General features: G+C 36.0%; 8 protein-coding genes and 2 non-coding genes across 11 annotated transcripts in view; 5 read left to right on the plus strand and 5 right to left on the minus strand.

The window, feature by feature from the left end:
• LOC17895027 (beta-glucosidase 20) overlaps positions 1 to 721 on the plus strand; it is a 2,992-nt gene extending 2,271 nt beyond the window's left edge. Inside the window, exons 11-13 of the mRNA XM_006300518.2 lie at positions 55 to 157; positions 253 to 364; positions 478 to 721. Of these exons, the coding sequence (XP_006300580.2) occupies positions 55 to 157; positions 253 to 364; positions 478 to 721 (459 nt within the window). The remainder of the gene's footprint in view (positions 1 to 54; positions 158 to 252; positions 365 to 477) is intronic.
• A 1,435-nt stretch (positions 722 to 2,156) lies between these two features.
• On the plus strand, positions 2,157 to 3,252 carry LOC17895189 (SKP1-like protein 1A). Its single transcript, XM_006302876.2, has 2 exons — positions 2,157 to 2,607; positions 2,850 to 3,252. The coding sequence occupies exons 1-2, from the start codon at positions 2,302 to 2,304 to the stop codon at positions 3,021 to 3,023; spliced, it is 480 nt and encodes a 159-aa protein (XP_006302938.1). The 5' UTR covers positions 2,157 to 2,301; the 3' UTR covers positions 3,024 to 3,252.
• A 1,084-nt stretch (positions 3,253 to 4,336) lies between these two features.
• TRNAE-UUC lies at positions 4,337 to 4,408 on the minus strand. The gene has a single exon. It is a non-coding gene; the product is annotated as a tRNA-Glu (tRNA).
• A 1,953-nt stretch (positions 4,409 to 6,361) lies between these two features.
• LOC17895820 (FAM206 family protein) lies at positions 6,362 to 8,043 on the minus strand. The gene is made up of 6 exons (XM_006302692.2): positions 7,748 to 8,043; positions 7,601 to 7,649; positions 7,385 to 7,511; positions 7,198 to 7,268; positions 7,031 to 7,103; positions 6,362 to 6,728 (listed from the first exon to the last, which is right to left on the minus strand). Exons 1-6 carry the CDS (start codon positions 7,986 to 7,988, stop codon positions 6,573 to 6,575), a joined length of 717 nt encoding a protein of 238 aa, XP_006302754.1. The 5' UTR covers positions 7,989 to 8,043; the 3' UTR covers positions 6,362 to 6,572.
• A 176-nt stretch (positions 8,044 to 8,219) lies between these two features.
• On the minus strand, positions 8,220 to 10,936 carry LOC17896014 (26S proteasome non-ATPase regulatory subunit 3 homolog B). Its single transcript, XM_006302131.2, has 8 exons — positions 10,791 to 10,936; positions 10,500 to 10,690; positions 10,168 to 10,305; positions 9,923 to 10,059; positions 9,769 to 9,823; positions 9,576 to 9,686; positions 8,961 to 9,200; positions 8,220 to 8,878 (listed from the first exon to the last, which is right to left on the minus strand). The coding sequence occupies exons 1-8, from the start codon at positions 10,867 to 10,869 to the stop codon at positions 8,366 to 8,368; spliced, it is 1,464 nt and encodes a 487-aa protein (XP_006302193.1). The 5' UTR covers positions 10,870 to 10,936; the 3' UTR covers positions 8,220 to 8,365.
• A 121-nt stretch (positions 10,937 to 11,057) lies between these two features.
• Positions 11,058 to 11,129, plus strand: TRNAD-GUC. The gene has a single exon. It is a non-coding gene; the product is annotated as a tRNA-Asp (tRNA).
• Positions 11,130 to 11,383: 254 nt separating this feature from the next.
• On the minus strand, positions 11,384 to 14,329 carry LOC17894404 (TATA-binding protein-associated factor 2N). The gene is made up of 9 exons (XM_006302515.2): positions 14,139 to 14,329; positions 13,858 to 13,980; positions 13,309 to 13,389; positions 13,132 to 13,220; positions 12,944 to 13,018; positions 12,655 to 12,719; positions 12,490 to 12,567; positions 12,033 to 12,359; positions 11,384 to 11,937 (listed from the first exon to the last, which is right to left on the minus strand). The coding sequence occupies exons 2-9, from the start codon at positions 13,978 to 13,980 to the stop codon at positions 11,837 to 11,839; spliced, it is 939 nt and encodes a 312-aa protein (XP_006302577.1). The 5' UTR covers positions 14,139 to 14,329; the 3' UTR covers positions 11,384 to 11,836.
• A 1,305-nt stretch (positions 14,330 to 15,634) lies between these two features.
• Positions 15,635 to 17,350, minus strand: LOC17895659. Its single transcript, XM_006302733.2, has 4 exons — positions 17,026 to 17,350; positions 16,641 to 16,743; positions 16,278 to 16,439; positions 15,635 to 15,981 (listed from the first exon to the last, which is right to left on the minus strand). Exons 1-4 carry the CDS (start codon positions 17,283 to 17,285, stop codon positions 15,838 to 15,840), a joined length of 669 nt encoding a protein of 222 aa, XP_006302795.1. The 5' UTR covers positions 17,286 to 17,350; the 3' UTR covers positions 15,635 to 15,837.
• Positions 17,351 to 17,612: 262 nt separating this feature from the next.
• Positions 17,613 to 20,974, plus strand: LOC17895111 (V-type proton ATPase subunit B1). 2 transcript variants are annotated; one of them, XM_023787526.1, is made up of 13 exons: positions 17,613 to 17,727; positions 17,855 to 17,945; positions 18,177 to 18,232; positions 18,335 to 18,433; positions 18,555 to 18,614; positions 18,718 to 18,829; positions 18,921 to 19,129; positions 19,401 to 19,529; positions 19,667 to 19,804; positions 19,889 to 20,039; positions 20,130 to 20,212; positions 20,312 to 20,359; positions 20,444 to 20,974. In XM_023787526.1, exons 2-13 carry the CDS (start codon positions 17,894 to 17,896, stop codon positions 20,765 to 20,767), a joined length of 1,461 nt encoding a protein of 486 aa, XP_023643294.1. In that variant the 5' UTR covers positions 17,613 to 17,727; positions 17,855 to 17,893; the 3' UTR covers positions 20,768 to 20,974. The 2 variants fall into 2 exon arrangements, with proteins under 2 accessions (XP_023643294.1, XP_006302195.1); XM_006302133.2 differs by having other exon boundaries at positions 17,629 to 17,727; positions 17,871 to 17,945.
• A 466-nt stretch (positions 20,975 to 21,440) lies between these two features.
• Positions 21,441 to 24,534, plus strand: LOC17894406 (calcium-dependent protein kinase 29). Its single transcript, XM_006302030.2, has 8 exons — positions 21,441 to 22,371; positions 22,830 to 22,973; positions 23,077 to 23,229; positions 23,345 to 23,457; positions 23,550 to 23,717; positions 23,803 to 23,930; positions 24,021 to 24,120; positions 24,224 to 24,534. The coding sequence occupies exons 1-8, from the start codon at positions 21,588 to 21,590 to the stop codon at positions 24,302 to 24,304; spliced, it is 1,671 nt and encodes a 556-aa protein (XP_006302092.1). The 5' UTR covers positions 21,441 to 21,587; the 3' UTR covers positions 24,305 to 24,534.
• Positions 24,535 to 24,820: the final 286 nt, after the last annotated feature.

A 24,820-nucleotide genomic window follows, 5' to 3' on the forward strand; every position in this document is an offset into this window, starting at 1 on the left:
ATATATATATATATATATATATATATATATATATATATATATTGTTTTTTGAAGCCTGATGTAGCGAAAGTTGAAGTCTACGCAAAGGGATTGAGGAGCCTACTGAAATATATTAAGGATAAATACGGAAATCCAGAAATCATAATCACCGAGAATGGTTAGAGAAACGTTTACGTAAACTAAATCTCTAAACGGAAACATTTTTCCTAGTACTCTTTGTGTAAATATTGAGTTGTGTATGTTTGATTTAAGGATATGGAGAGGATCTAGGCGAACAAGACACAAGTCTTGTAGTGGCGCTCTCAGATGAGCACAGAAGATACTATATTCAGAGCCATCTCTTGAGCTTGCACCAAGCAGTTTGGTTTGTAAACAAATCATGCATCTTCATTAGTGTTTTTTTTTTACGAAAAAAACTATTTTACTTTCAGAATGATAATGTGTTTTTTTTCTCCACTTTGTGTTTTTGTTTTGCAGCGATGATAAAGTAAATGTTACGGGGTATTTTCTTTGGTCATTGATGGACACTTTCGAATGGCAAGAGGGATACAATGCGAGGTTTGGTCTTTACTATGTCGACTACAAAAATAATTTGACGCGCCACGAAAAACTATCAGCCCAATGGTACTCGAGTTTCCTCCACGATGGACTGAAAGGGTTTGAAGATGAGCATGATGGAGGACTCAAAGGGTTCGAAGATGATGAGCACGATGAGTTGTAGAGTGAATTATCTGCATGTAGACTAACGTAAATTTGAGTCATACAAATTATATTCACAAGCTCTTTGTTTACGGTTGATGCATTATTTCCATGTTCAAGTAAAAGATAAATCCATATATAAACAAGTAAGTTTGGATTTGATACTCATCATAAGTTGTAACTTTAGATATTACTCAAAATGTTTTTTTTTTTCCTTATTTTTCTTGGGTTTTAAGTCCGAGTGATTCATCCGAGGATAAGCATGCAAGAAACTCCAGATTTAGCTCGAGCATTATATGGACTGAACTATTTGGGTTTTAACTTCGGATATGGGCCTTGGAACTTTATGATAAGACTTTAAAGTTGGTAGGTGAGAAACTGAGAATCAAATTAACATCATCTTCCATTCAAAAATTAACCCCTTCAGAAATTAGTATTCTATATTTTGAGTGTGCATCTTCTAGAATGAATCAGGACAACACTTGTAAGAAGTAAGAAAGCCATGGCCTAAAAACCAACTTCTCTTCATATCATTAATTCTTAATTCTTCTTTAGTTAGGATCATGTTTAAGTAATTAGGTTGAATTATCAAAAGGGAGTAGCATCCACAAAATTTATTAAAATATGTTCACACAAGTTTGGAAACTGAACATCCTTGAGTTCGATCTCTTCTTATTTTGTATGGACACTAAATATTGATAAAATAATATCGTATAATTTAATTCCAAATTTTCTATTTAAATCTTAGTCTCCTATATATTTTACAGTTTTGATACATGTCATACAACGAAAAGTGCTACGAAACTTTTTATGTTACATATGTCAATATTAAATTATTTTGTAACAAAAATCTGATTGTATTTCATATTATATGTTGTTTCAAAAAAAGCTACCATAAAATATTGGTGAAGTATGTAAGATTAGTTATAAACTTATAATCAGAAAGAAATAAACAAAGATGATAATGATAATATCAAAGAAAATATATGAACAAATTAAGAGATAAAAGAAGATTAAAAAGAAAAAAAATACATAACACATAATATTATATGACTCTTGACCAAAAAATAATTATTCGATGTATTATTATTGTATGACATGTGTTAATGTGTTATCAACTTAATTATATATATATTTTTAAAAATGCATGATTTTAAAAGCTAACAAATATTATTCTGATTGATTTATTCTTATCTTACAGTGATCTCAATATCTTTTTTACTTTTCTTTTTTTTTGTTGACAATTATGGAATTGTATCCCTCAAAAGAAAAAGGAAAAAAAAATCAGATACTAATTAATGAGATAAATACAACGAATAAGACGGATCCAAGTTACAAAAATGTTAACTTTACAAAATAAAATAAAAAAATAGGATTGTTATCTATTTTTATTTTCCAAAAAAAACAAAATCAAAGACATATTTCCTTATTTTCCCCAAACAATAGACCGACTTATCAAAATTAGGGGTTTTTTTTTATATATAGAGGAGAGACGCAATCGCTTTTGTTTTTGTGTTATTTTCTTCATCTTCATCGCTGCTTTTCAGAAAATTTTCTTCAAATCCTCTCCCAAATCTAAAAGGGTTTTTTCTCAAATCAAAGATGTCGGCGAAGAAGATCGTGTTGAAGAGTTCCGATGGTGAATCTTTCGAGGTTGATGAAGCGGTGGCTCTCGAGTCACAGACCATAGCGCATATGGTTGAAGACGATTGCGTCGAGAACGGAGTCCCTCTTCCTAACGTGACGAGCAAGATCCTCGCCAAGGTGATCGAGTATTGCAAGAAGCACGTCGAGGCTGCTGCTGCTAAGAGCGAGGCCGTTGAGGGTGCTTCGACCGATGACGACCTCAAGACCTGGGACGCTGATTTTATGAAGATCGATCAGGCTACGCTCTTTGAACTCATTCTGGTTTGTTTCTTTTTTCCCTCGATTTGATTTTGATTTTGGTTTTAGGGTTCTCGATTTGGGGGAAGGAAATTAGGGCTTCGTAATTTTGGGTGAAATTGCAGTCACATAACATTGAAATTGTTAGGGTTCTTATGGAATCGATTGTGAATTGAATTAGTTTTAGGAAATTGAAATTGTTAGGGTTCTTATGTGTGTGTATGGGATTATGATCTAATGGTTTCGAATTTTTGGATCTTGGGCAGGCTGCTAACTACCTGAACATCAAGAACCTGCTTGACCTAACATGTCAAACCGTGGCTGATATGATCAAAGGCAAGACTCCAGAAGAGATCCGCACAACCTTCAACATCAAGAACGACTTCACACCAGAGGAAGAGGAAGAGGTGCGCAGAGAGAACCAATGGGCTTTTGAGTGATCCTTTTCACAGAGAGATGTTCAGAAACCAACCTTGTCTCTTTACTTATGTTTATTGCACTTTCCAGTGTTTGATAACTTGCTCTTTTTAATATTCATGACTATGTTCTTCTTCTTCCCTCCTTGTGCTCTCTCTCATGATCTAGAACCATCAATGTCTTTTTACTCTTTGGATAATTTGTGCTCTTTTTTAGATATCTTAAAGAGTGATTGTTGGTTTGCCTTGCAAATATCTCTTATTCCTCTTTCTTCTTTCTACAAAATTATTTCGTTGCAAAGCTTCTTTGTTGATGTCTCTGTAACTCTGTCTTTATGTCTCTGTTCTCTGATGTAATTAGAACAGGTTGTCTTAGCTAAATCAACTGCTCACCACTCTGTACCCCCTGACTTAGTGTTCAGAGCTTAACCTATTGTAATAACTTTGAAAACAGTTTTGAAATGTTGGCCACCCAGGAGATACAGTATAAGCATAACAAAACTGTTAAAACAAAATAGCGACAACAGTTGAGATATAAGATTCTGTTATTGTTTCTGAAGGCAGAAGTAATGACAACAGTTTCAAGTTCAAGACTGTCTTGGCGTTGAGATGTTTGTACTAGTAACGTATTCCATAACCATTAGCGTTTGTATTACCAAAAGAAGCTGAAAGCTGATGACGTTAACAAGAATTATTTAGGTAGTCCACTCATTGATTAACTACCAGGGGATACGCACTGATGCACTTCTACATATATTTGAGGAGCAAATCTAAAATTGCCAATTGAAGCAATTTTTGTAATGAAGGAGACCATGGTAATCTATGAGTATGTTGACAATGCTAATATATCACAATAGCTTCATGAAGCGTTAAAGGAGAGACATAAAAGATGCACAAGTACCTAACTAAATTCTAGACTTGGGTCTCTAACACACAGCTGACAGCATCTCAAGTTCTTTCTCGGGAAGAATATGAAGCTGCATTTTATCGTCTAATTGTAGAATGTGATTAATAGTTTGAAAAAACTCAAAATGAAGTTAATGTTCCTGAGTTTGAACCCCGGGTAGAGACTAGAGTATCGCACTGAGAAGGAGTTTATAGAGACTAGAGTATTGCAAGAAGAAGACGCCACGTTATATTAGGTGTTGTCTCTTGAAGAGTTGCTTAAGACTTTCAGAGGGAAGATTTTGCTAAGTTCATTCTTAAGGAGATTGCTCAGAATACTAATTGTAAATTGATCTAATTTGTCGTCTTTTTATTACGATTTGGTTAGAAAAGTCGTGGAATGTTTTATTTGTACGGAACCAGTGGTTGAAAAAAGGGAGGATAAAAAAAAGCTCCGATGCCGGGAATCGAACCCGGGTCTCCTGGGTGAAAGCCAGATATCCTAACCGCTGGACGACATCGGATTCTTGTTGCAATACTCTCTGCTATATTATATTACTTTTTTGTTTTTTTTTTTTTTGTCGACGCTATACTATATTACTTAAACAAATAATATTGGCATTACAAGGTTTGACAAAGTTGGGCATCATGAACGATGATGCAAAAACCCATGCAAAACATTATTTAAATAAACTGTTCGATGTAAATACGGGAACTATTGGAAACTCTTTGGATTAATTTTCACATTATTTGCTAATCTCTTCTACGTTATTGAGAAAAAGATGGATATAGAAAATTCGAAATAAAAAGTGAATATTTGTATTTCATTATCCAAACTCTTTGGATTAATTTGCACAATATTTGCTAATCTCTTCCACATTATTGAGAAAAAGATGGATATAGAAAATTCGAAATGAAAAGTGAATATTTGTATTTCATTATCCAAACTTTTTGGATTAATTTGCACAATATTTGCTAATCTCTTCCATATTATTGAGAAAAATATGAATATAGAAAATTCGAAATAAAAAGTGAATATTTGTATTTCATTACCCTATTTGCTAATCTCTTCCACATTATTGAGAAAAATATGGATATAGAAAATTCGAAATAAAAAGTGAATATTTGTATTTCATTATCCAAACTCTTTGGATCGACATAAAAGTATTTAGAAAACCAAAAAGCATGTATAACAAAGGTTTAAGTAATTTATTAAACTTTATCTTTCACCACAAAAAAAAATATCAAATTCTATATGTCTCTATTAATCAGTATGTGGATCAGGAGCTTCATGGATTATCCATCTCTTCCATCCATGGCGTCTCCGCAGCTTATGATTCTACAAAATGTGATTTCAACATTTAGTGAATATTATTAGTATATCATTATTATCCAAAACTTGTATTTAAGAAATAAAATAAAAAGTAAGAAGAGATGTGTTACGTGTAATTAATTAGTAATTACCTGAATTTCAACTGATGCGGATAATCTCATTGAACGCAATATCAATGCAATATCATTAGTCATGCTTTTGATCTGGTTTTAAAGAAAATAAAAGATGTTGTTATATATGTATTATGTATACTTAAAAAAACAAAAACAAATATATTCATCGAATTTTTGAAGTTACTCACTCTGGGAAATTCTGCAATAACGAAAATATCAACCCATCCTTGATTGTCCATATGAGATCTCAAGTGCACATCTTTTACCAGGTTTTCATTGCTGCATTATCATCAATTAACAACTTAAACATATGACAAGAAATCCATAAAAAAAGAAAAGTAGATAAACAAAAATAAAAAAGTTGAACTTACCTAAAATAATAATCAATCTGGGAAACGATGGAAGAGGTTAAACTAGACATGAGTGCTAAGGTCCTTAAATTTGGAAGTTGCGATAAATCTGCAAAATCCACGTAAGTTACTACTCCATAAGACTCAAAATAGTTATTGTATATAGAACCACAATATCTATATTGATAACAACAACTTACCAAACGCAGATGAATACGAAAACTGTGGAAGAGGAAACCACGGTTCGATAGGTGCACGATGAGGCATTTGTCCGTTTGATACTAAACCTTGATTATGATTTGTATTTCTATTCTGACTAGTCATATTAAAAAGTAAGAATGGTCAACGAATTTTTTCAACTAAACAGAACTACTTGATCGTCTGGAAAACAAATTCTCGATCTCTTTAATAAATACAGGGTTGAGTCAAAAGAACAAAGATAATCTTCTTCATGGCCATGGGTTGCTTATATAGTGGACTCCTTTTGTTATTCCTAATCTGATTACAATTAGAATTACCTGAAAATAAAACAAAATAAAAGCACAAACACAATTCTATTTCTAGTTGAATTTGGACTTTGGTTATAAGGTGAGTTTACCACTTTTCACATCACTTAGTTATGTGCATAAAAACGCTTAAATTATAGTTTTGTTAAAAGGTAAAACAAAAAACAAATACAGCTCGAATAATTATATGAAGTTATATAATTTGTAATTTCGTGTATTTTGGTGAAGTAAAAAGGTTTTATGAAGAACATTGTACCCAAAATTGTTTTGTCAGCCAAAACACAACGCATTAACGCAACACCTTTGTAAATATTGTAGAACAACAAGACTGCAAAAGACCTTCAAAAGTTCTTCACCTAATCTGACTTGAGCTTAATCATCAGCTTTCATAGCAAACACGGTTCCAAAGTTTCGGCAGAGACTGCATCCAAAGACACTTCTTTCTTTTCTTTATATTCCTCCAGTGTTATCAGTGATTCCTTGTTTTTGGTCCAATCTGCAGGTCTTGGCATGATTATCGCAATATACCCTTCGCGATCAGCCTGAAAAAAATACAAGTTTTCATAAGCATGGAAGGTAATCATGATACAGAAACGCCATCAGCTTTATCCTACATTCCTCCTCTTGTCTAACAAGCAAAGAAACGATGATCTAGTTATTTGAGTTATTTGACTGATAGATTCCATAAGCAAAATTCTTAACATTAGAAGTATAGCATAAGAGCTCGAAATTGTTATAGAAGATACAGTAACAATAGAAAAGACTCATAGCAAAAACTTGAGGTTTTCATTGGTTCGTCAATTTGGGAATTTGTTAGACAAGACTCTATTCTCTTATATCTTACCGATGAATTAAGAAGCTCTGGTTGGTTAATTAATCTCTCGTTCACCTCCAAGAGAGAGCCTTTAACGCAGCACCTAGTGAACAACAACGCAGCACAAAAACAACTTCATCTTTCTCGGATATGAGAAGTTATAACAAGGGAAAGTGAAACCAGAGAAAGCTTTGCACCTCACAATGTATGAATCTTTTGCAGTGGAGACTTTGCACAATGCGGTATTTGATTCAGAGCGCAACGCATTCTGCACAATAAGAGCATGTAGAAAAGCACTAGGTAAAGCCATCTAAACTCAATCAAAGAAAGTGAAGAGACAATTTCGAACTGCAGCCTTCAAGCAAGAAAAAAAGAGAAAGCCACCTTTTTACGCTTGCCGGAGACTTTCAAGACGCTACGATCAGACTTACCGACATTGAAATCGACGTTAGTGATCCCTCCTTCGTCCTTAAAAGCTATATGCGTAGGAGCCAGTCCAATTACACACAAACTAACAAACAAAACACACAAGACACAAGTAAGAGAACCAATGTCATTATTTCAAAGATAGATTCAAAAAAGGAACAATCTTTGACATACCCATTTGCGTGACGGTAAATGAACTGATCATGACCTGATTTCGTGAAATCTGCAAAATATTGAACAGGGTTTAGTTCACTTCAAAACTATCAAAAGAGGGGTTTATTGAAGACCAAAAAAAGAATAGTAGCTGAATCTGTGAACGACCTGTGATGAAGTAAGAAACAAAATTGACTTGTGTAGCTGAAGGAGGAGAAAGCGGAAGCTCTCCAATATCAGAAAGAAGCAGTTTTCTCAATTCGTCTTCGTCTTCATCTCGATGTTCCTCATCTTCTTGAGCTTGCTGCTTCTGTTGCTCGTCGCACGCTTCTACACTTTGCTTAGTTAATTCGATAATATCCTCTATTTCTGGATTCTTCGCTACCTCAGTCTTCTGAACCTCCTCCATTCTCCCTATGTCTCAGACCAAACAACGACACAGAACAAATCGTTTCGAGTGTTTTAACCTTTCGACGTTGAAAAAACAATCGGAGATACTTCGCCGATTTGGAATTAGATAATTAATGGGCCTTGTCTAAGGCCCATCTACTGATTATTAAAACTTTGATCCATGTTTCTGTTTGATCACATATTTGCCTCTACGGTGAATTATCACTACATTTGATGAGCTCCGCAGATAGAAGTACGAATGACCTTAGATAACAAAAGTTCAGAGTATCTGATCTGATAAAGTAGGGGAACTGATGTGCACAATAACAAGAAAATTCAGAGATGTCGAAATAACATAAGTGTTAACAGACGAAACAGTACAACTTTGAATCAAATCTAGAAATCATCATCGTCTTCCTCAGCCATGTATTTGGCTAGCTCCTCTTCTTGCTGTTTCTTCTCCCTCCTTTTCTCGTCACTTTCTTTCTCCTTGTGCGTGTTTGGCGGGAACCTCAACGCTCTGACTGCTTCATTGTGCATATTCAAACAGAACGCAATTCTGGAGTTAAATGCTGTCTGTGGCTCGTTAGTGGAGTAGATGTCCCCTGTTTCCTTGGAGACCATCCAACCATTCTTGTGGTCAATGGTTGCGTCAATTGCTCCATCTCTAATGGCTTTAGCCACAATGCTTTCTGCATCAGCCACTGGGTTTGCTGAGTTCAGCCTTAGCTTCTGAGCGACATCCTGTAGGGAGATTCTCGAGTAAGAGATGCTGATATTGCGCAGTCCGGTTCTGATCACATTGTGTCGCAGTCTAACTATGAGGTTTTGAGTCCTGTCTATCGCAAATGTTTTTGCAAACTTCTCTTGGACGTTACCAAATAGCTCCAAGTCACCAATTCTCACAGCCTGTTGTCAATAATATAAACAATAATATTAGTAAGTAAACCTTTTACTATATAAAATGTCACAGATGCAATAATGGACTTACATTGGTTAGCTCAAAGTATGGCCTCAGAAGCTTCTCCATTCCTTTTTGAGTGAAGATTGACCGTTCTGGTATTTCACCCAACAACAGTCGAACTATAATAGCCCACTTATTGCACTGAATTCTGAAGCCCAAAGATGCAATAGGTGCTTTCCTAGCAGCCTGGAGAAGGCTCTCTTTTGCATCGGTGTACTCTAGTTGAATCGTCCGGATCTTCCCCAAGTAAAACAGGTACCTACAAAACTGTATATCATATCATGAGATGAGTATCCTTTAGCTAGACTATATACTTTTTGAATTTGGAGGTCTCAGAAACCAGGAGAAGGTTCAATGAAGTGAAGAAAAGGAGCACGCAAGGTAGATTAAAGAAAATTGATCAATGAGCAGTTTCAGAAATATAACAAGAGAAACAACAACAAAACGATTTATTGAAGGTACAACCATAGTGCAACGTATATAGAAAAACATGAGCATTGCATAACAGCAGATACAAAAGTGAAAAAGGAATATGTGAATGCAATTTGAAAATAAGTAAGCATCAGATAAATAGATATACACAATAACCTAAACCTATAAAGCCACGGTGCCAAGTGTATGGAGGCAAGACCGAAGGGTTACCTGTTGGTTAGAGTGTGCCTCAAATCGAGGTGCCTTTGACCTAAGCTTCTCTGCTTGGTCGTAGAGATTGTAGTGTAGATAGTTACGAAGCAACAGATTCAAAAGTGTTTCCTGTAACATGAACTGCAGTTTCAAGTAGCAAAGCAAAAGGATTATAAGATTGATTGTTTTCGAAAAATTAAAAATTACACACCTGTCCCAATTCATCATGGCGCAGAGTTGCCGAATGGTGTAGAGCAAGAAGAGTACTGCAACAGAAAGAGACACAAGTTAATCATATAACTGATAGTTGGACTAACATGAAAAACTAAAAAAGACGAAAAACAAACTGACAGTGAACAACTCACCTACGTATCTCAGCAAGATCATTTGTTAGCTCATAACTTAAGGAGTAGTAAAAATACAATTTTGAAGCAATGACATCAACGGTTCTCCTGTTCAAGCTTTTGAGGCGAGCAATGCTAGCTGACGAACAAACTTTGGCCTGAAAGATAAGAAGGTAAAGCACACATGTAATTAATACCTCAACAAGACTAATTAACAAAGTAGGCAACTGAAGACCCTTAGAGAGATGAGATAGAAGAAAAGTAACCTCGTTGTACTTTTTCTGATCAATGAGAAAAAGAAGAACAATGAAGTAGCAGTAAATCTCAAGCTCAGCAGGTAAATGCTTAGGAGGAGCTTGGGATGTCGACGATGCTGTATCAACTTCCATGTCATGTTCATCACCCTGAACCCATCATTAAAGATCCAAACGTCAGTATATCAAAGGAAGCTTAGCTAGGCAAATTCAATTCGGAGAAATATCTCATTCCAAGCATTCAAATTAAGGGGTAATCAGTAAATCTTAAAGTTACAGAATCTAATAAGCTCAAAAGAAAAATTCAATGAAATCAAAGTAGAGAAGTGAAGATAGAGAGATACCTTAGGAACAAAACAAGAAAGACGAGTGTGAGCCTCGGATCCAGGAACTAGAGCGAAATCAAGGAAAGAAGAGATCACAGAGCCGGTGAGCTTCAGTCGAAGTCCGACGGTGAGACGAACAGCACGAGCAATACGGCGGACTTCCTTGGTGTAAGACCCGGTATCGATCAGAGCAGCAATCTCCTTCAAATCTGGGGGAAAAAAGCTCCAATGAAATCAATTTTGAAAGAGAACGAACAAACCTAGCATTGTGAAATTAAGCGAAAGTGAAGCATAAAGGTGGAGATTTACGCTGCAGCGTAGAGGTAGTAGCAGAGACAACGGATTGAGTTGGGGTGTGATTATCTTTCATCTCCACGTCTTGAGTCATCTTTTTTTCTTCGCAAATCTCAGTCTTCTTTCACAAAGATATAAAAACTGAGGAGAGAGCTGGGGGATTAAGAACATAAGTTAATATGTTTTCCTTTTTCCTACCCGAACTATTTCCTTTTCTTTTCCTTCAAGACAGAATTATTCTCTTTAAGACAAATAACTTGTAAAGTTAAAACGAACAACTAAGTCGTTGTAGTATAGTGGTAAGTATTCCCGCCTGTCACGCGGGTGACCCGGGTTCGATCCCCGGCAGCGGCGTTGCTTTTTTAAAAAGCGTTCATATTTTTTGATCGAACTTTTTCCCAATTTGCTGTCGTTTTGAAAGTCTATTTGCTTTCTCTTTGTAATAGTCTATTCTTTTCAGTTTGAAAAGGTTTCGAAGCAAATTGGAGTGTATATGGCTTCTTCTCCGGTTACTATTAAACCGTCGTTTTCGTTCGTGTAAACAACGCATGTCGAGTGAATTTCTCGTCATGAATAACTCAGGAAAGCAAGTCAAATTAAAAGGGATATAAAAGAATCAACTGTTCCATCATATTAAAAAACTGATAACCAACGAAGAAAACTTAGAAAAGAGTTAATTTGTCCAAACTTGTGCCTCACTCTCTCACCTAAACAAAACTACATAACAGAAGAGATGATAAACAAAAAAGAAAGAAAGAAGATGCCTCAGTAGTTCTTCTCTAGCAAAAACCCAAGACGACGACCAACCATAAAATAAATTGAACATATATTATACCCTAAGAGACTCTAAACAAAACAGACCACAAACTAAAAAAACTGTGAATCAATTGATTTAAAGAAAAAAAAAAGGGGGAAAGAGATACACTTATGGCAAACATGTCTTCTTGATGGACAGAAGAAGCAAACATAGAAAGAGAGAGAGAGAGCAAGGAGATAGAAAAAAACATCCAACGACTTGGGCTTTTTTTCTTTTTATGTTTGTCGAAAGAGAAATCTCACTCTCAAGCAGCTGCCTGAATTGGTGGTCCATCTGATCGGTTGTTGAATCCACCACCACGGCCTCCTCTTCCGCGACCTCCCCTTCCGCGTCCACGTCCACGCCCTACATCAAACCAATTCAAAACTCATGTCTTACTCCCAACAAATACAGTTCAAGAACCAGGTAAGAAGAAAAAACGTGAGTTTTGATTATTTTACCACGACCCTGAGGACCATCGTAGCCACCTCGGCCTTGAGGACCATCGTAGCCACCACCACGGCCTTGAGGAGGACCATCATAACCGCCACGGCCCTGAGGAGGACCATCATAACCACCACGGTCATCATATCCACGGTGTTCATGAGGAGGAGCATCATAACCATATCCTCCATCTTGTGGTGCATCATACTCATTTGGAGGACCATTGTATCCTCCTCGTCCACGACCACGACTGCTGCGTCCTCGACCGCGTCCTCTGCCACGTCCATAGGACTGGTCACGCTCCCAACCTCCATCTTCATACTCAACATTCACATAGGCATTTCCTGACAGCAATAAAAAATAAACAATATTCACATAGGCATTTCCATGAATAAAATGTCCAAAATGTCAACTAAAAGGCTGAGATTTGGATGCATAGGGGGTCTAAATAGAGTATTTTTAAAGTAATCTAACCTCTGCCGCCTCGTCCCCTTCCTCTTCCCCTTCCTCGTCCTCTTCCTCTTCCCCTCCCTCTGCCACCAGGTGAACCCTCTACAAGAAAAATGAAACAGGAAACTTATGAAGACAGCAAGTAAAAGGGGGATTTAGAAAGAGCCACTGAGAGTGACATTGACATACCTCGTCCTTCGAAATCGATATCGCCCATTGGCTTCACCATTTCAATAGGAATCGGGCACTGGTAACTGAAAACATCAATTGATCAAAATTGTTAGAATTAAGAAGTTATGAGACCGCCTATAAAAATTAGGGATACAACAAAGATGCTTGTCAACAATATGCAAGTTTTTTTGGATAGAGACAGACTCAATCAACAGATAATTGCTTGAGACATAGCACACGTATCTAATTAAGCTGGACCACAAGTAACTAATTCATAAACATCAAAATAAGGAACCTAGATTCTCACCCAACAGAGGATGTATCAAGCTCTTTCTTGGATAGCGTAATGGTTATCATTGACACATGCCTTGTAGTCTCCAAACTTCAAGACAACGAAAAAGAAAGAAATAAGTAACAGTTTGTAAAGGTAACAAAACATTGAACAGTTGGAGCATATTAAAATGCGGTTTTACATAAGTTTTACTGGGCACTTACGGTAGAAGGCCTTCCTCTAGTGGTTCCCATGTGTCTTTAATGTCTGTGGATCCCATTGATGTGTTCTGGTGAAGATCAGGGATCCTTCTCTGCGTTACATATTAGAAAGAACATTTTCAGAGAACCCATCAAATGAACCACGTTTCGTGTTTAGGACATGACAAATCTCAAAATCACCTTAATCAGCTCTACAATGGTCACAGTCTTGTTGATAGCTCTTCCCATTGCCTTGAATACAACCTCACTTGAACCTTTTTCCTATAAAAAAGAGAACAAAGTCTAACTTGAAAATTGTTCAACTAAATCAAAATCCCCCAGTGCAAAACTTATCATCTTTAACCACACAGCAAAAGGACATTAATAATTAATCAAAACAATCTTAAAGCATCTATCCGCTATATTATAAGAATCCTTGAATCATAAATTTGTTCAATCAGAAGACAAAATCATGTTGACAACATAAATGAAGCAAAACTCTAATCATTATTTAATCTCAATTAATTGTAAAGTATATAACGCCTAGATTACAAACGAGCTTATATTAAACATCAAAATATTCATCTCTAGATTCAAAACATTCTTCAAACCAAATGACAAAACCCGTTCATAAACCCTAAACAAAATCTATTTAACACGCCCCACACACACACACGAAAATGAATTACATAAACATGAAATGGATTGAGACATTTCAGATTTCATCAATGATGAAGAAGATGCAAATACCTGAAGAAGAGTCATCGCATAGGTGATGTAGTTCCGTGCCCTGCCTTGACTAGTGATACGAATCTCGTTCGCATCAATCGGCGTCTCCGCCTTGGGTTTCTCCACTCGTTGATACCTATCCATCTGAATCCCACCCAAAAATGAAAAAAAAAAAAAAAAAAAAAAATCAGTGAGAAACCTAAGGTTTTGGAATTTTCTCGAATCCTTGTAGCAAAACAAACATGGAGAAACCAGAATAAAAAGGAATAAAATCGGGATTTATCTTTGATATATAACTTTACCTTGTGCAGTTGTTGTGGTTAGATCTTTCGAGAGAGACGAAGATTCAGATAAAACGAAGTATGGTGGTTTTAGCCCAGGAAGAGCCCTCTTTGTATGGCTTTGTTTCTTCTCCTTATACGCCCTAAGAAGAACCATTTGACGCAGAGCGCATCTCTGATATATATCACAGCCGCAGCACTACTTCTCTTCCACACACACACACGTTGCACTACCCTAATCGGTTTCGGTTCAAGATTATGTTTCAAACCCCAACCAGACCGAACCACGCTAAATTAAGCTTAACCGGTCACTTAACCAGTCGAGTATAACGAAGAATTGCTCGTTATTGTGTTACTTGTTCATTCGGTTCCGGTGATTAAATTAGAATTCAGAACCGAACACATAACCGGGACTCTTTATGATATTCGGTTTACAAAGAATTGTTCGGTTTAGTTTGAGCCATATGTGTTTTTTTTTTGGTGAGAGTTAAGTAAATTCCAAATTCTTGTAATCAAGAAGATTTTATCCAGTTGCACAAAATGCGAAGGAAAAAGTCTAAATGGCTTTTTCAGAAAATAAAATAAAATTAATTGTTTAGATGAGAACCAAATCTACAAGTTATTAATAGAAAAATTATTCTGGATTTTCGGTACTAACTAGTATTAAATTAATAAAAAGACAAAATTTTAGTTTAATTTTCATTTTTGGAGAACGTGTCTGTGTTTTATTTTTGCAGACGGGTACACTTACACTCTATGCTTTTATAGTTTAGACAAAACTTCCATAAAATTCTAGGCTTTTACATGCACACACAAAAATAAAATAAATAAATACTACACATACCAGTATCTTATTAAAGTTATACTTATAGATATACATACACAGTTCTTTGAACATTTTATGATCAAAATTAAATCTATCAAAACTTCAACACAAGAAACTGAGATCTATGTTTTCTTAAGAGAAAAGAAAAAAAAGTATGTTTGAATTTAGCTAGAATATAATTGTTGTGAATATGACAATCCATAGTTACAAATATAAAATATTGTTGGAAAGTCTTTACCAACTAAACGTGAGAAGCATTTATGTTTTTTTTTTTTTTTTTTTTTTTTGGGTGCAAAATCCACAAAGATTTTACAAGGTCATTAATCTATTCTGTCTTAATAATCTGAAAAAATGTAGCTTATGTTTTTCGTCGAGGTTATAACAGTTCGGCTGTGACAAGATATTAAGATCCTTAATCTTTCAACAACGCTTTGTCAAATGATCACATCGTCCCATTTCCTCACGTTGTTAACACAAATACACAAGACAGACAGATGGAGATGGGGGATAATACTTATAAAACTAGCAATATCATAAAATGTTTTTACAATAAATTCAACATGTGATGTTATTGATTGTACTTCTTAAAATCCATCTTACTTAACATTTATCCAAACTAAAATAGTGTTAATGATGTTTTGAAAAACAATGCTTCACACAATATTAAAATCACTGAAGTTAAGACGTCCAAAATTTAGAACAACTCATTTTATAATTAGTATGACAAAAATTCACATTTGTCATTACAAATTCTGTCCAGCTTTTATATGGATCAGTTTCCTTAATTACAAACTTACAATGAACAATAGACACATTTTGAACAAGTAATATACAATTACAGTACAGATAAGCAAACACACTTAAGATCTTCAAAGGAAAGAAACGAAGTTATCATTATATCTCTGCCTCATGTGTTTGAACCAGAGGATCAATGATTTTTTTCCATCCTCCAAAATTTGAGGGGGAAGCATCATCAGAGAGTACGAATCCGTTAACGTAGAAGGTTGGTGTCCCATAAACCCCTCTTGATGCACTATACTGCAAAACATAAAGCCACCAAAGCAAAATATGACATAAATATCATGTTTCGGTAACAGTAACACATTGAGAATAGCCATGGAGTATTCTTAATTTCAGGTCAAGATTTAGGCCATGAAAACTCAGTATTCTTCTACTGCCCCTAACGCAATTATTAGAGGGACGGTAACATATAATATGGATGACTATGCAACCAGTAACCTTGTCTCTGTCCTGTCTGACTGACAATTTAGGTCCTGGACTAGTGCAAGGTGTCAGAAAAGGTAAATTCCCGAAATGAAAGTTGAAGGAAGTACCTTGAAGGACACCCTGGTCGCACGATCTGATTTTTTGTCGCTTAAGCCGGATTTGAGGACCGGTTGATATGAGTTTCCCAACGTGACTGTTCCAAGCTGGACTATTTTCTCCACAACTTCAGGTCTTGAGAGGAGTTGTGTTTGCGCATTGTAGAACGATGTCTGTAAAACAAACAAAAAAAAACAGTTTCCATGAACCATACAAAAACATCATATATCAATTCTTAGATTCAAAAAAATATAACAACTAACTGCAGAGAGATTCACAGAGAGAGCTTAAGTTTAAAATTTCTACAAGATTAAGATCACTCTTTTGTTTCGTAGACCTGCGAAACAAGTTTGTACTATCAACATTGAACAAACCTGATGCTTGAAGAACCCTTCCAGCAAACTGAACGTAGCATTGGCGTTTACGGTATTCACAATGTGTAAAGCCCGAGAGGTTACATATGCATTGTCATGGTAGCTGCAAATTCCAAAATAGCCAAGATTTCTTCATATTTTTATGAAACACATCATAAAACAGAGAGCGAAACATATTTTAAAGTACAAACCTTTCCTAAGCTACATGTCAATTGGTTATGATATAGTCATATAGTTACTAGTTAGAATCAATCAATACAGGAATGAAGGAAGTAAAATTTCATGTAATAGATTACAAAACTGAAATTATAACAAAGCTCAGAACAATTTCAATTTAAGCTCAGTAACATAAATTGAAGGCAAAGAGAGAATCTAGAGAACTGACGGTAAAGGAAGGAGATGAAGGAGAAGGGAAACGCGAGATCCATAGTGATGAAGAGCTTGTTTCAGAGGCGGCCAAGAGTCTCTACTATCCGGGCAAACCGGGTCGTAAAACGCCTCAATTAGTATAGTATTCTGATCAAAACGATGACCCGGTGGGTAAACGAAACCATCTCGTCTCACCGGCGGCACTAGCTGCGCTTCTACTCGCGTCCCGATGATGTTGACGACGACAACAAGGAACAGAAAAATCGTTCGGATCATTATTATTCTCTCCCTCGTTTACACTCTTTTCTCTCTTCCCTTGATCGCCGGAGATTATAGAGTAAAGAGAGAGAGAGAGTTGGTGAGTATACGCAACGGCTACGATTGCTCAGAAGCTAAGCGAGACATATCTCTTTCATCTCCAACCGTTGATTTTTATTTATTGCTGACGTGGTGACATAAACGTAATCTAGTAATTGGCTGTTTTTGTAATTTAGAGAGTTTGGTCTTTAAATGTGAATATAAGATAACGAGAGCCTCTTTCTATAAAATATATAAAACGATCCGGGACCCATAAAAAATAATAGATTTGAGATATGGTCTAACCACGTTCACAGAGAAGAACAACTTGATTGATTAGTCACAGAGAAAGTGAGAAAACTCATAAACCATAACTCTCTCTGTCTCTCTCTCTCCCTCGGCTCGAATCAGATCGTTCTAGGTACGTGTTTTGTTATTCAGAGCTTCTTCATAAATCATTTGCGTTGCTCAAGTTCTTCCATTTTGTATGATTGGATCGAAATTTCCATTGATATTGTATCGCGGACCGCATCTGTGATTGATTACAGGGGCGTCTTGATTTAGGTTTTTATCTTTGATCTGTGAAAATGGGGGCGAATGATATCGACGTGGAGGAAGGGACTTTGGAGATCGGCATGGGTAAGTCATAAAATAATGTGGATCACACCATATTTGATTTGTTTGTAATTCTTCCTTTGTTCTTGCGCTTGGACTTTGCAGTTTGATTACGCATGTGATCTTATTTATTCAGAACTTACTTCTCCAAATCACGATTTTATTGATCAATGTTGTTAAGTCGTTTTCATGTCGTTTGATGTTGTGAACTATATTTCTCTAGTATATGACTGATCATGGATCTTTGAATTGCAGAGTACAGAACTGTTTCTGGTGTTGCAGGACCATTGGTCATTCTTGACAAAGTGAAGGTGAGAGCTTAATTTTGAATTTTGATTCATCAAGCGATGCGAATTTACTTTGTGAGGGAAACTTAGCTGATATACACTTTCTTGTACTGTATGATAAACCAGGGTCCAAAGTACCAGGAGATTGTTAATATTCGCTTAGGAGATGGATCAACAAGACGTGGTCAGGTTTTGGAAGTCGATGGCGAGAAAGCAGTTGTGCAGGTTTATGATCTTTTTTTGTCCATGTTATTTCAAACTCTGAATTATATACATAAACAACAATTATGTGAATCTACAATGAATAGATCATTTCCACTTTGACTTACTCAGCTAAGGGTTTCAGGTTTTTGAAGGGACATCTGGAATTGACAACAAGTTTACCACTGTGCAATTCACAGGAGAGGTAAATTCCCATAAAAGCATTCGTTTCTCCAGTGTTTCGCCACTTCTTTTGTAAATATTTTGGTTGATGTGTTTGCTTCCTGTTTATTACTTGTGTGTTTCAGGTTTTGAAAACACCTGTATCATTGGACATGCTGGGACGTATATTTAACGGTTCAGGAAAACCTATTGATAATGGCCCTCCTATTTTGCCAGAGGCATACCTTGATATCTCAGGTCAGCTTCAAGAGGAAACTTGCTCCATTGAGATCTCGAAAGCAATACGTTTCAGTTTTTTCTTAAATCTGTCAGTGTGTTATATTGATAGGAAGTTCAATCAACCCCAGTGAAAGAACCTATCCGGAAGAGATGATACAGACAGGAATTTCGACCATTGATGTCATGAATTCCATTGCTCGTGGACAGAAGATTCCTCTTTTCTCTGCTGCTGGTCTTCCACATAATGAAATTGCTGCTCAGATTTGCCGTCAGGCTGGTCTTGTCAAGCGTCTGGAAAAAACTGTTGATCTACTTGAGGTAATCCTTGTAATCAGTATCACCACAAATATACTATTATCAGAAGAATTTGCTAAAGCACTTATTTAAGCTGTAATTTTTTCTACACATGTGTTGATGAATTTGTGGTACATCAAAAGGCCTTCAATTTGGAGATGCTCTTTTCTTTTAAAGGAAACTCTGTTTCTGTCAAAAACATAAACTTGAGTATCCTTGTTTGTAGACATTCCTCTTCAACGTTGGCTGTCTCTCATCAAACTTATGATTCATCCCCCCTCTTGTGGTTTTCTAGGATCATGGAGAGGACAATTTTGCAATTGTGTTTGCAGCTATGGGTGTGAACATGGAGACAGCTCAGTTCTTCAAACGTGATTTTGAAGAAAATGGATCAATGGAGAGAGTTACTCTTTTCCTGAACCTGGTATTTTTACTAGTTGTGACTTCTAAAGTTATTTCCATATTGTTGTAAAAAAATAGAAGCTTACTTCCATATCTTGTTATGTTTTAGTGTAATATTTCTTACCTTCAAACGGAATTGACCTTCCAATATTCCAACAGGCCAATGACCCAACCATTGAGAGAATTATCACTCCTCGAATTGCCCTCACAACAGCTGAATATCTGGCTTATGAATGTGGGAAACACGTCCTTGTTATATTGACCGATATGAGTTCTTATGCTGATGCCCTTCGTGAGGTAAGATGAAAATTTCATACTGAAGTAGTCCCTCTATTCTATAACTTTTTCTCCAAATTTGATAATAGGCTTGAGAATTTGTAGGTTTCTGCTGCCCGAGAAGAAGTTCCTGGAAGACGTGGATATCCTGGTTATATGTACACTGATCTTGCAACTATTTATGAACGTGCTGGGCGTATCGAAGGAAGAAAAGGTTCCATCACCCAAATCCCAATCCTCACTATGCCCAATGATGGTAAACAATCATATCTCTTAAACAATCCGCGGAATTGTTTCTTAGGAAACCTCAATATTTATACTCTTTGTTGTTTGAAAACAAAATCAGATATCACGCATCCAACTCCAGATCTTACTGGTTACATTACTGAAGGTCAGATATATATCGATAGGCAACTTCACAACAGACAGGTAATAACCCCGGCGAGACCTTGATCTTACCGATTGCACTTATATATTCTCATTGGGCTCTGAATCAGATTTCATCTTTGTTTCTTCCCTAACAAACAGATATATCCACCCATCAATGTGCTTCCATCTCTTTCTCGTTTAATGAAGGTTAGAATTCAACTCCATTTTGATTAAATACCAATCACATTGTCTCTCTAGATCTCATTAACGTATCAATCCTCGTTCTGTTAGAGTGCTATTGGCGAAGGAATGACTCGCAAAGACCATTCAGATGTGTCGAACCAACTGTATGCGAATTATGCAATTGGTAAAGATGTTCAAGCTATGAAAGCTGTTGTTGGAGAAGAAGCACTTTCATCAGAGGATCTGCTTTACTTAGAGTTTTTGGATAAGTTTGAGAGGAAGTTTGTGATGCAAGGAGCTTATGACACACGCAACATCTTCCAGTCGCTGGACTTGGCTTGGACATTGCTCCGTATCTTCCCACGCGAGCTTCTTCATCGTATCCCTGCGAAGACACTTGACCTATTCTACAGCCGCGATGCAACCAGTTAAATCAGGTAATGGTGCTATATCGTATCAAAAACTCTTTCCAGGTGAAAAGTGTGAATTTTGTTATGTATTGTTTGATGTTTATATAGAGAAACAAAAAGAAAGAGCTACATATCTGGTGTGTTCTCCAATATTGGTGATATTTTTTTTTGGTTCTGTAATATGTTCCAAATTGAATAAAAATCGATGAGACGATGTCGTATTTTATTACCTTCTTGTCTTCTTGAGGTTGGTTCGAAAATGGGATTAAAATATATATTGTGGAGACATAAAAAAAAAAAGAGGTGATTCATAGCTTTGTTTGTATAGAGTAGAGCTGCATTTTGTGTTCAAAGTTACCCACAGAACCCTGATTTTAATGTTAAGTTGTGGAAAGAAATCATGATGACAAGATAGACCACCGAAATAAAGGAATCAATGAAATTATGAAACCAAACTTAATTTGTCCTTTTTCCAATCAATTGCACTATCGATAATTTATAATCTATCTTCTCAGAATAAATGTTTATACCAATTTTTGCTCATTTTGAATCAAAGTTGAGTTTTCCTGAGGTTGATTAATATTTTGATTAGCAAAAGGGGAAGGGAACCTAGAGAGACCCTCTCCAAGGAGAAAAATGATACCCAAACCTTCTCTAAACGCAAAAGCAAGGCACCCCCACAAACCCATTCAATGCAAACATTACATTTTTCATGCTCTTTTAAATTTCCTTTTTTGTGTATTTCATTCATCTTTCCTTTATTTCTTAAATAAAAAATCATTTATTTAACACGGAATAAGAAGACCAAACAAGAGTCTGAAAGACCGATCTACTTTGCTCACATGCTTAAAAACCACAATAAAGCTACCAAAAAACAGAGAAACAAAAACGTTCGAACAATTTTCAGAAAAAAAATTATGGGATTTTGCTTCTCCAAATCTCAAACTCATGAGATCCCAATCTCTTCTTCTTCCGATTCTAGTCCTCGTCATCACTACCAACCTCTCCCTAAGCCAACCGTTTCTCAAGGCCAAACCAGTAGCTCCACCTCCACTCCTCAGCCCAAACCCAAACCCAAACCAGCTCATCCTCCTTCATCCTCCTCCGGTTCTCAAATCGGTCCAATCCTAAACCGACCAATGATCGATCTCTCAGCTCTCTACGACCTCCACAAAGAACTCGGCCGTGGCCAGTTCGGTATAACCTACCGGTGCACGGACAAATCCAACGGCAGAGAATACGCCTGCAAATCCATCTCAAAACGTAAACTCATACGTCGCAAAGACATCGAAGACGTTAGACGTGAGGTCATGATCTTGCAGCACCTCACTGGTCAGCCTAACATCGTCGAGTTCAGAGGCGCGTATGAAGACAAAGAGAATCTTCATCTGGTCATGGAGCTCTGCTCTGGAGGAGAGCTCTTTGATCGTATCATCAAAAAAGGGAGTTACTCTGAGAAAGAAGCTGCTAATATCTTCAGACAGATCGTTAACGTTGTTCACGTTTGTCATTTCATGGGAGTTGTTCATAGAGACTTAAAGCCTGAGAATTTCTTGCTTGTCAGTCACGAAGAACACTCTCCCATCAAGGCAACTGATTTTGGACTCTCTGTTTTCATCGAAGAAGGTAATCAATTAACGTTATATTTCATCTACGAGTGTTTCTTTTCCTACGCTAGTAATTTTCTTTACGAACCAAAATTTGAAGTGTCTTGTTTGAAAGGTTTGTCTTTGTGCTTACATTGAGTAGTTAGTGTGTTTAGGAGATAAACCATAATGTTTAAACTTGTGGTCTAATCAAGATAGAAGATAGCGACATTGTATCTCCGTGTGGGATCAATCTAGTGTGACACCAAGTCAACTTTGAAAACGACTTGGGTCAACCCAAGTCAACAGATGTTTCCCACAAGATTGATAAATAACAAAAAAAAGAAAACAGGGAATTAATTCTTTTTTAGATTTTAATTCACACCAAAAAAATTAGAAGACTTTTGAGACTACTAAGGAGCTGTATTAGGATTGAATATGTTTGAACGTATATTAGGCTAAACTTTTGTTCTACATATATGACAAATTGTTGTGTAGGGAAAGTGTATAGAGATATAGTTGGGAGCGCATACTACGTTGCACCTGAAGTTCTACATCGAAACTATGGGAAAGAGATCGATGTATGGAGCGCCGGTGTCATGCTTTACATTCTTCTCAGTGGTGTTCCTCCATTTTGGGGAGGTATGCACAAACATTTTTTAATCCAAAAGTAATTATCACATATATACTCAATTTGAAGAATGTTGGAGACATAATAGAATTGGTACTCTTTAATGTTCTTTAGAGACCGAGAAGACTATATTTGAGGCAATCTTAGAAGGAAAAGTGGATCTTGAGACTTCTCCTTGGCCTACTATATCCGAAAGCGCCAAAGATTTGATTAGAAAAATGTTGACAGTAGATCCTAAGAAAAGGATTACCGCGGCTGAAGCACTTGGTATGTTTGCAATGCGTCTACATTTGTAACATATTCTACCTCCTAAGACCTTACGAGTAACTAACCAATCTTTTGTCGTGGTGTTTGTTTTATTGAAACAAAAAAAAAAAAACAGAGCATCCATGGATGACAGACAGCAAAATATCAGATAAACCTATCGATAGCGCTGTTCTTATTAGGATGAAGCAGTTCCGCGCAATGAACAAGCTCAAGAAACTTGCCTTGAAGGTAAAGTAAATGAGTATCCATCTCCAAAGATTATTTCAAGATCTATCTAAATGAAAATTGGATTTTTGAAACTTTCCATGTTTTTAATTAAGGTGATAGCTGAAAACTTATCAGAAGAAGAGATAAAGGGATTAAAGCAAATGTTTAAGAACATGGATACAGATAGTAGTGGAACCATCACTTTTGATGAACTAAGAAGCGGGTTACATCGTCTTGGATCTAAGCTTACAGAATCTGAAATCAAACAACTCATGGAAGCTGTAAGAACCCAAAAAAACAAATCCTACTGGTTACTTATCAAACCATGCAAATAAGCTATATTCTCAATGATTTGTTCATATATAGGCTGATGTGGACCAAAGTGGGACGATTGATTACATTGAGTTTATAACAGCTACAATGCATCGCCATAGATTGGAGAAAGAAGAGAATTTGATAGAAGCATTCAAATTCTTCGACAAGGACAGAAGCGGGTTAGTATTCTTATATTATTACACGTCTCTCCTTCTTCACCCACAAAAACACAATTACTAACATGTTATTTCCTTTTGTTCTAAAATAAGATATATCACAAGGGATGAGCTAAAACATTCAATGACACAATATGGTATGGGTGATGACGCGACCATAGATGAAGTTATCGATGATGTTGATACCGACAACGTAAGTCAAAACACATTTACATCTGGTTGTCTTTGTTTCTGTCTATAATGATGATTGATGTTTACAAAAGATGATTTAATGATGATGATTGTGAATGTGATAGGATGGGAGGATAAACTACGAGGAATTTGTGGCGATGATGAGGAAAGGAACTACAGATTCAGATCCGAAGCTGATCAGATGATAAGCTAATTACTACTATATATAACGGATGCTTTGCTTCTTCTATAAATAAAGCAAAGGCCGTAAATAAAGTCGAATGAATGACAAGTAATGCATCCCTATGTTTTTTTCTTTTCTTTTTTTCTTACATGTTATAAAACGAATTGTTTGTACCTTCGTGAGTATTTACTCAAAGAAAAGGAAAAAAAAAACCTCAATTCATATAAAATGGATTTTTTATAATTTGACCAATGTGAACCTAAGTATTTTCTTAAGATTTCTTTTATTGATTTCCTTTTCTCTTTATTTAATAATTTGACCAATTCATTTTCTCTTTATTTTAGTGGTATTTAAGAAAATTTCCTTTATTTATTAATCTATTTTCATTATTTCCAATAAATTAATATAAATTAAAACTATTTGGAGGTTTTTTTCAAAAATATAGCTTGCTATGAAATTTCAGGTGTAAATAGAACAAAACTTGAATATTAAATAAAAACATTATTACTAAATGACGTATTATTAGAAACTTTTCCAT

This window comes from Capsella rubella, unplaced genomic scaffold (genome assembly GCF_000375325.1).
Source record: "Capsella rubella cultivar Monte Gargano unplaced genomic scaffold, Caprub1_0 scaffold_2, whole genome shotgun sequence".
In the NCBI taxonomy this organism is placed as follows: domain Eukaryota; kingdom Viridiplantae; phylum Streptophyta; class Magnoliopsida; order Brassicales; family Brassicaceae; genus Capsella; species Capsella rubella.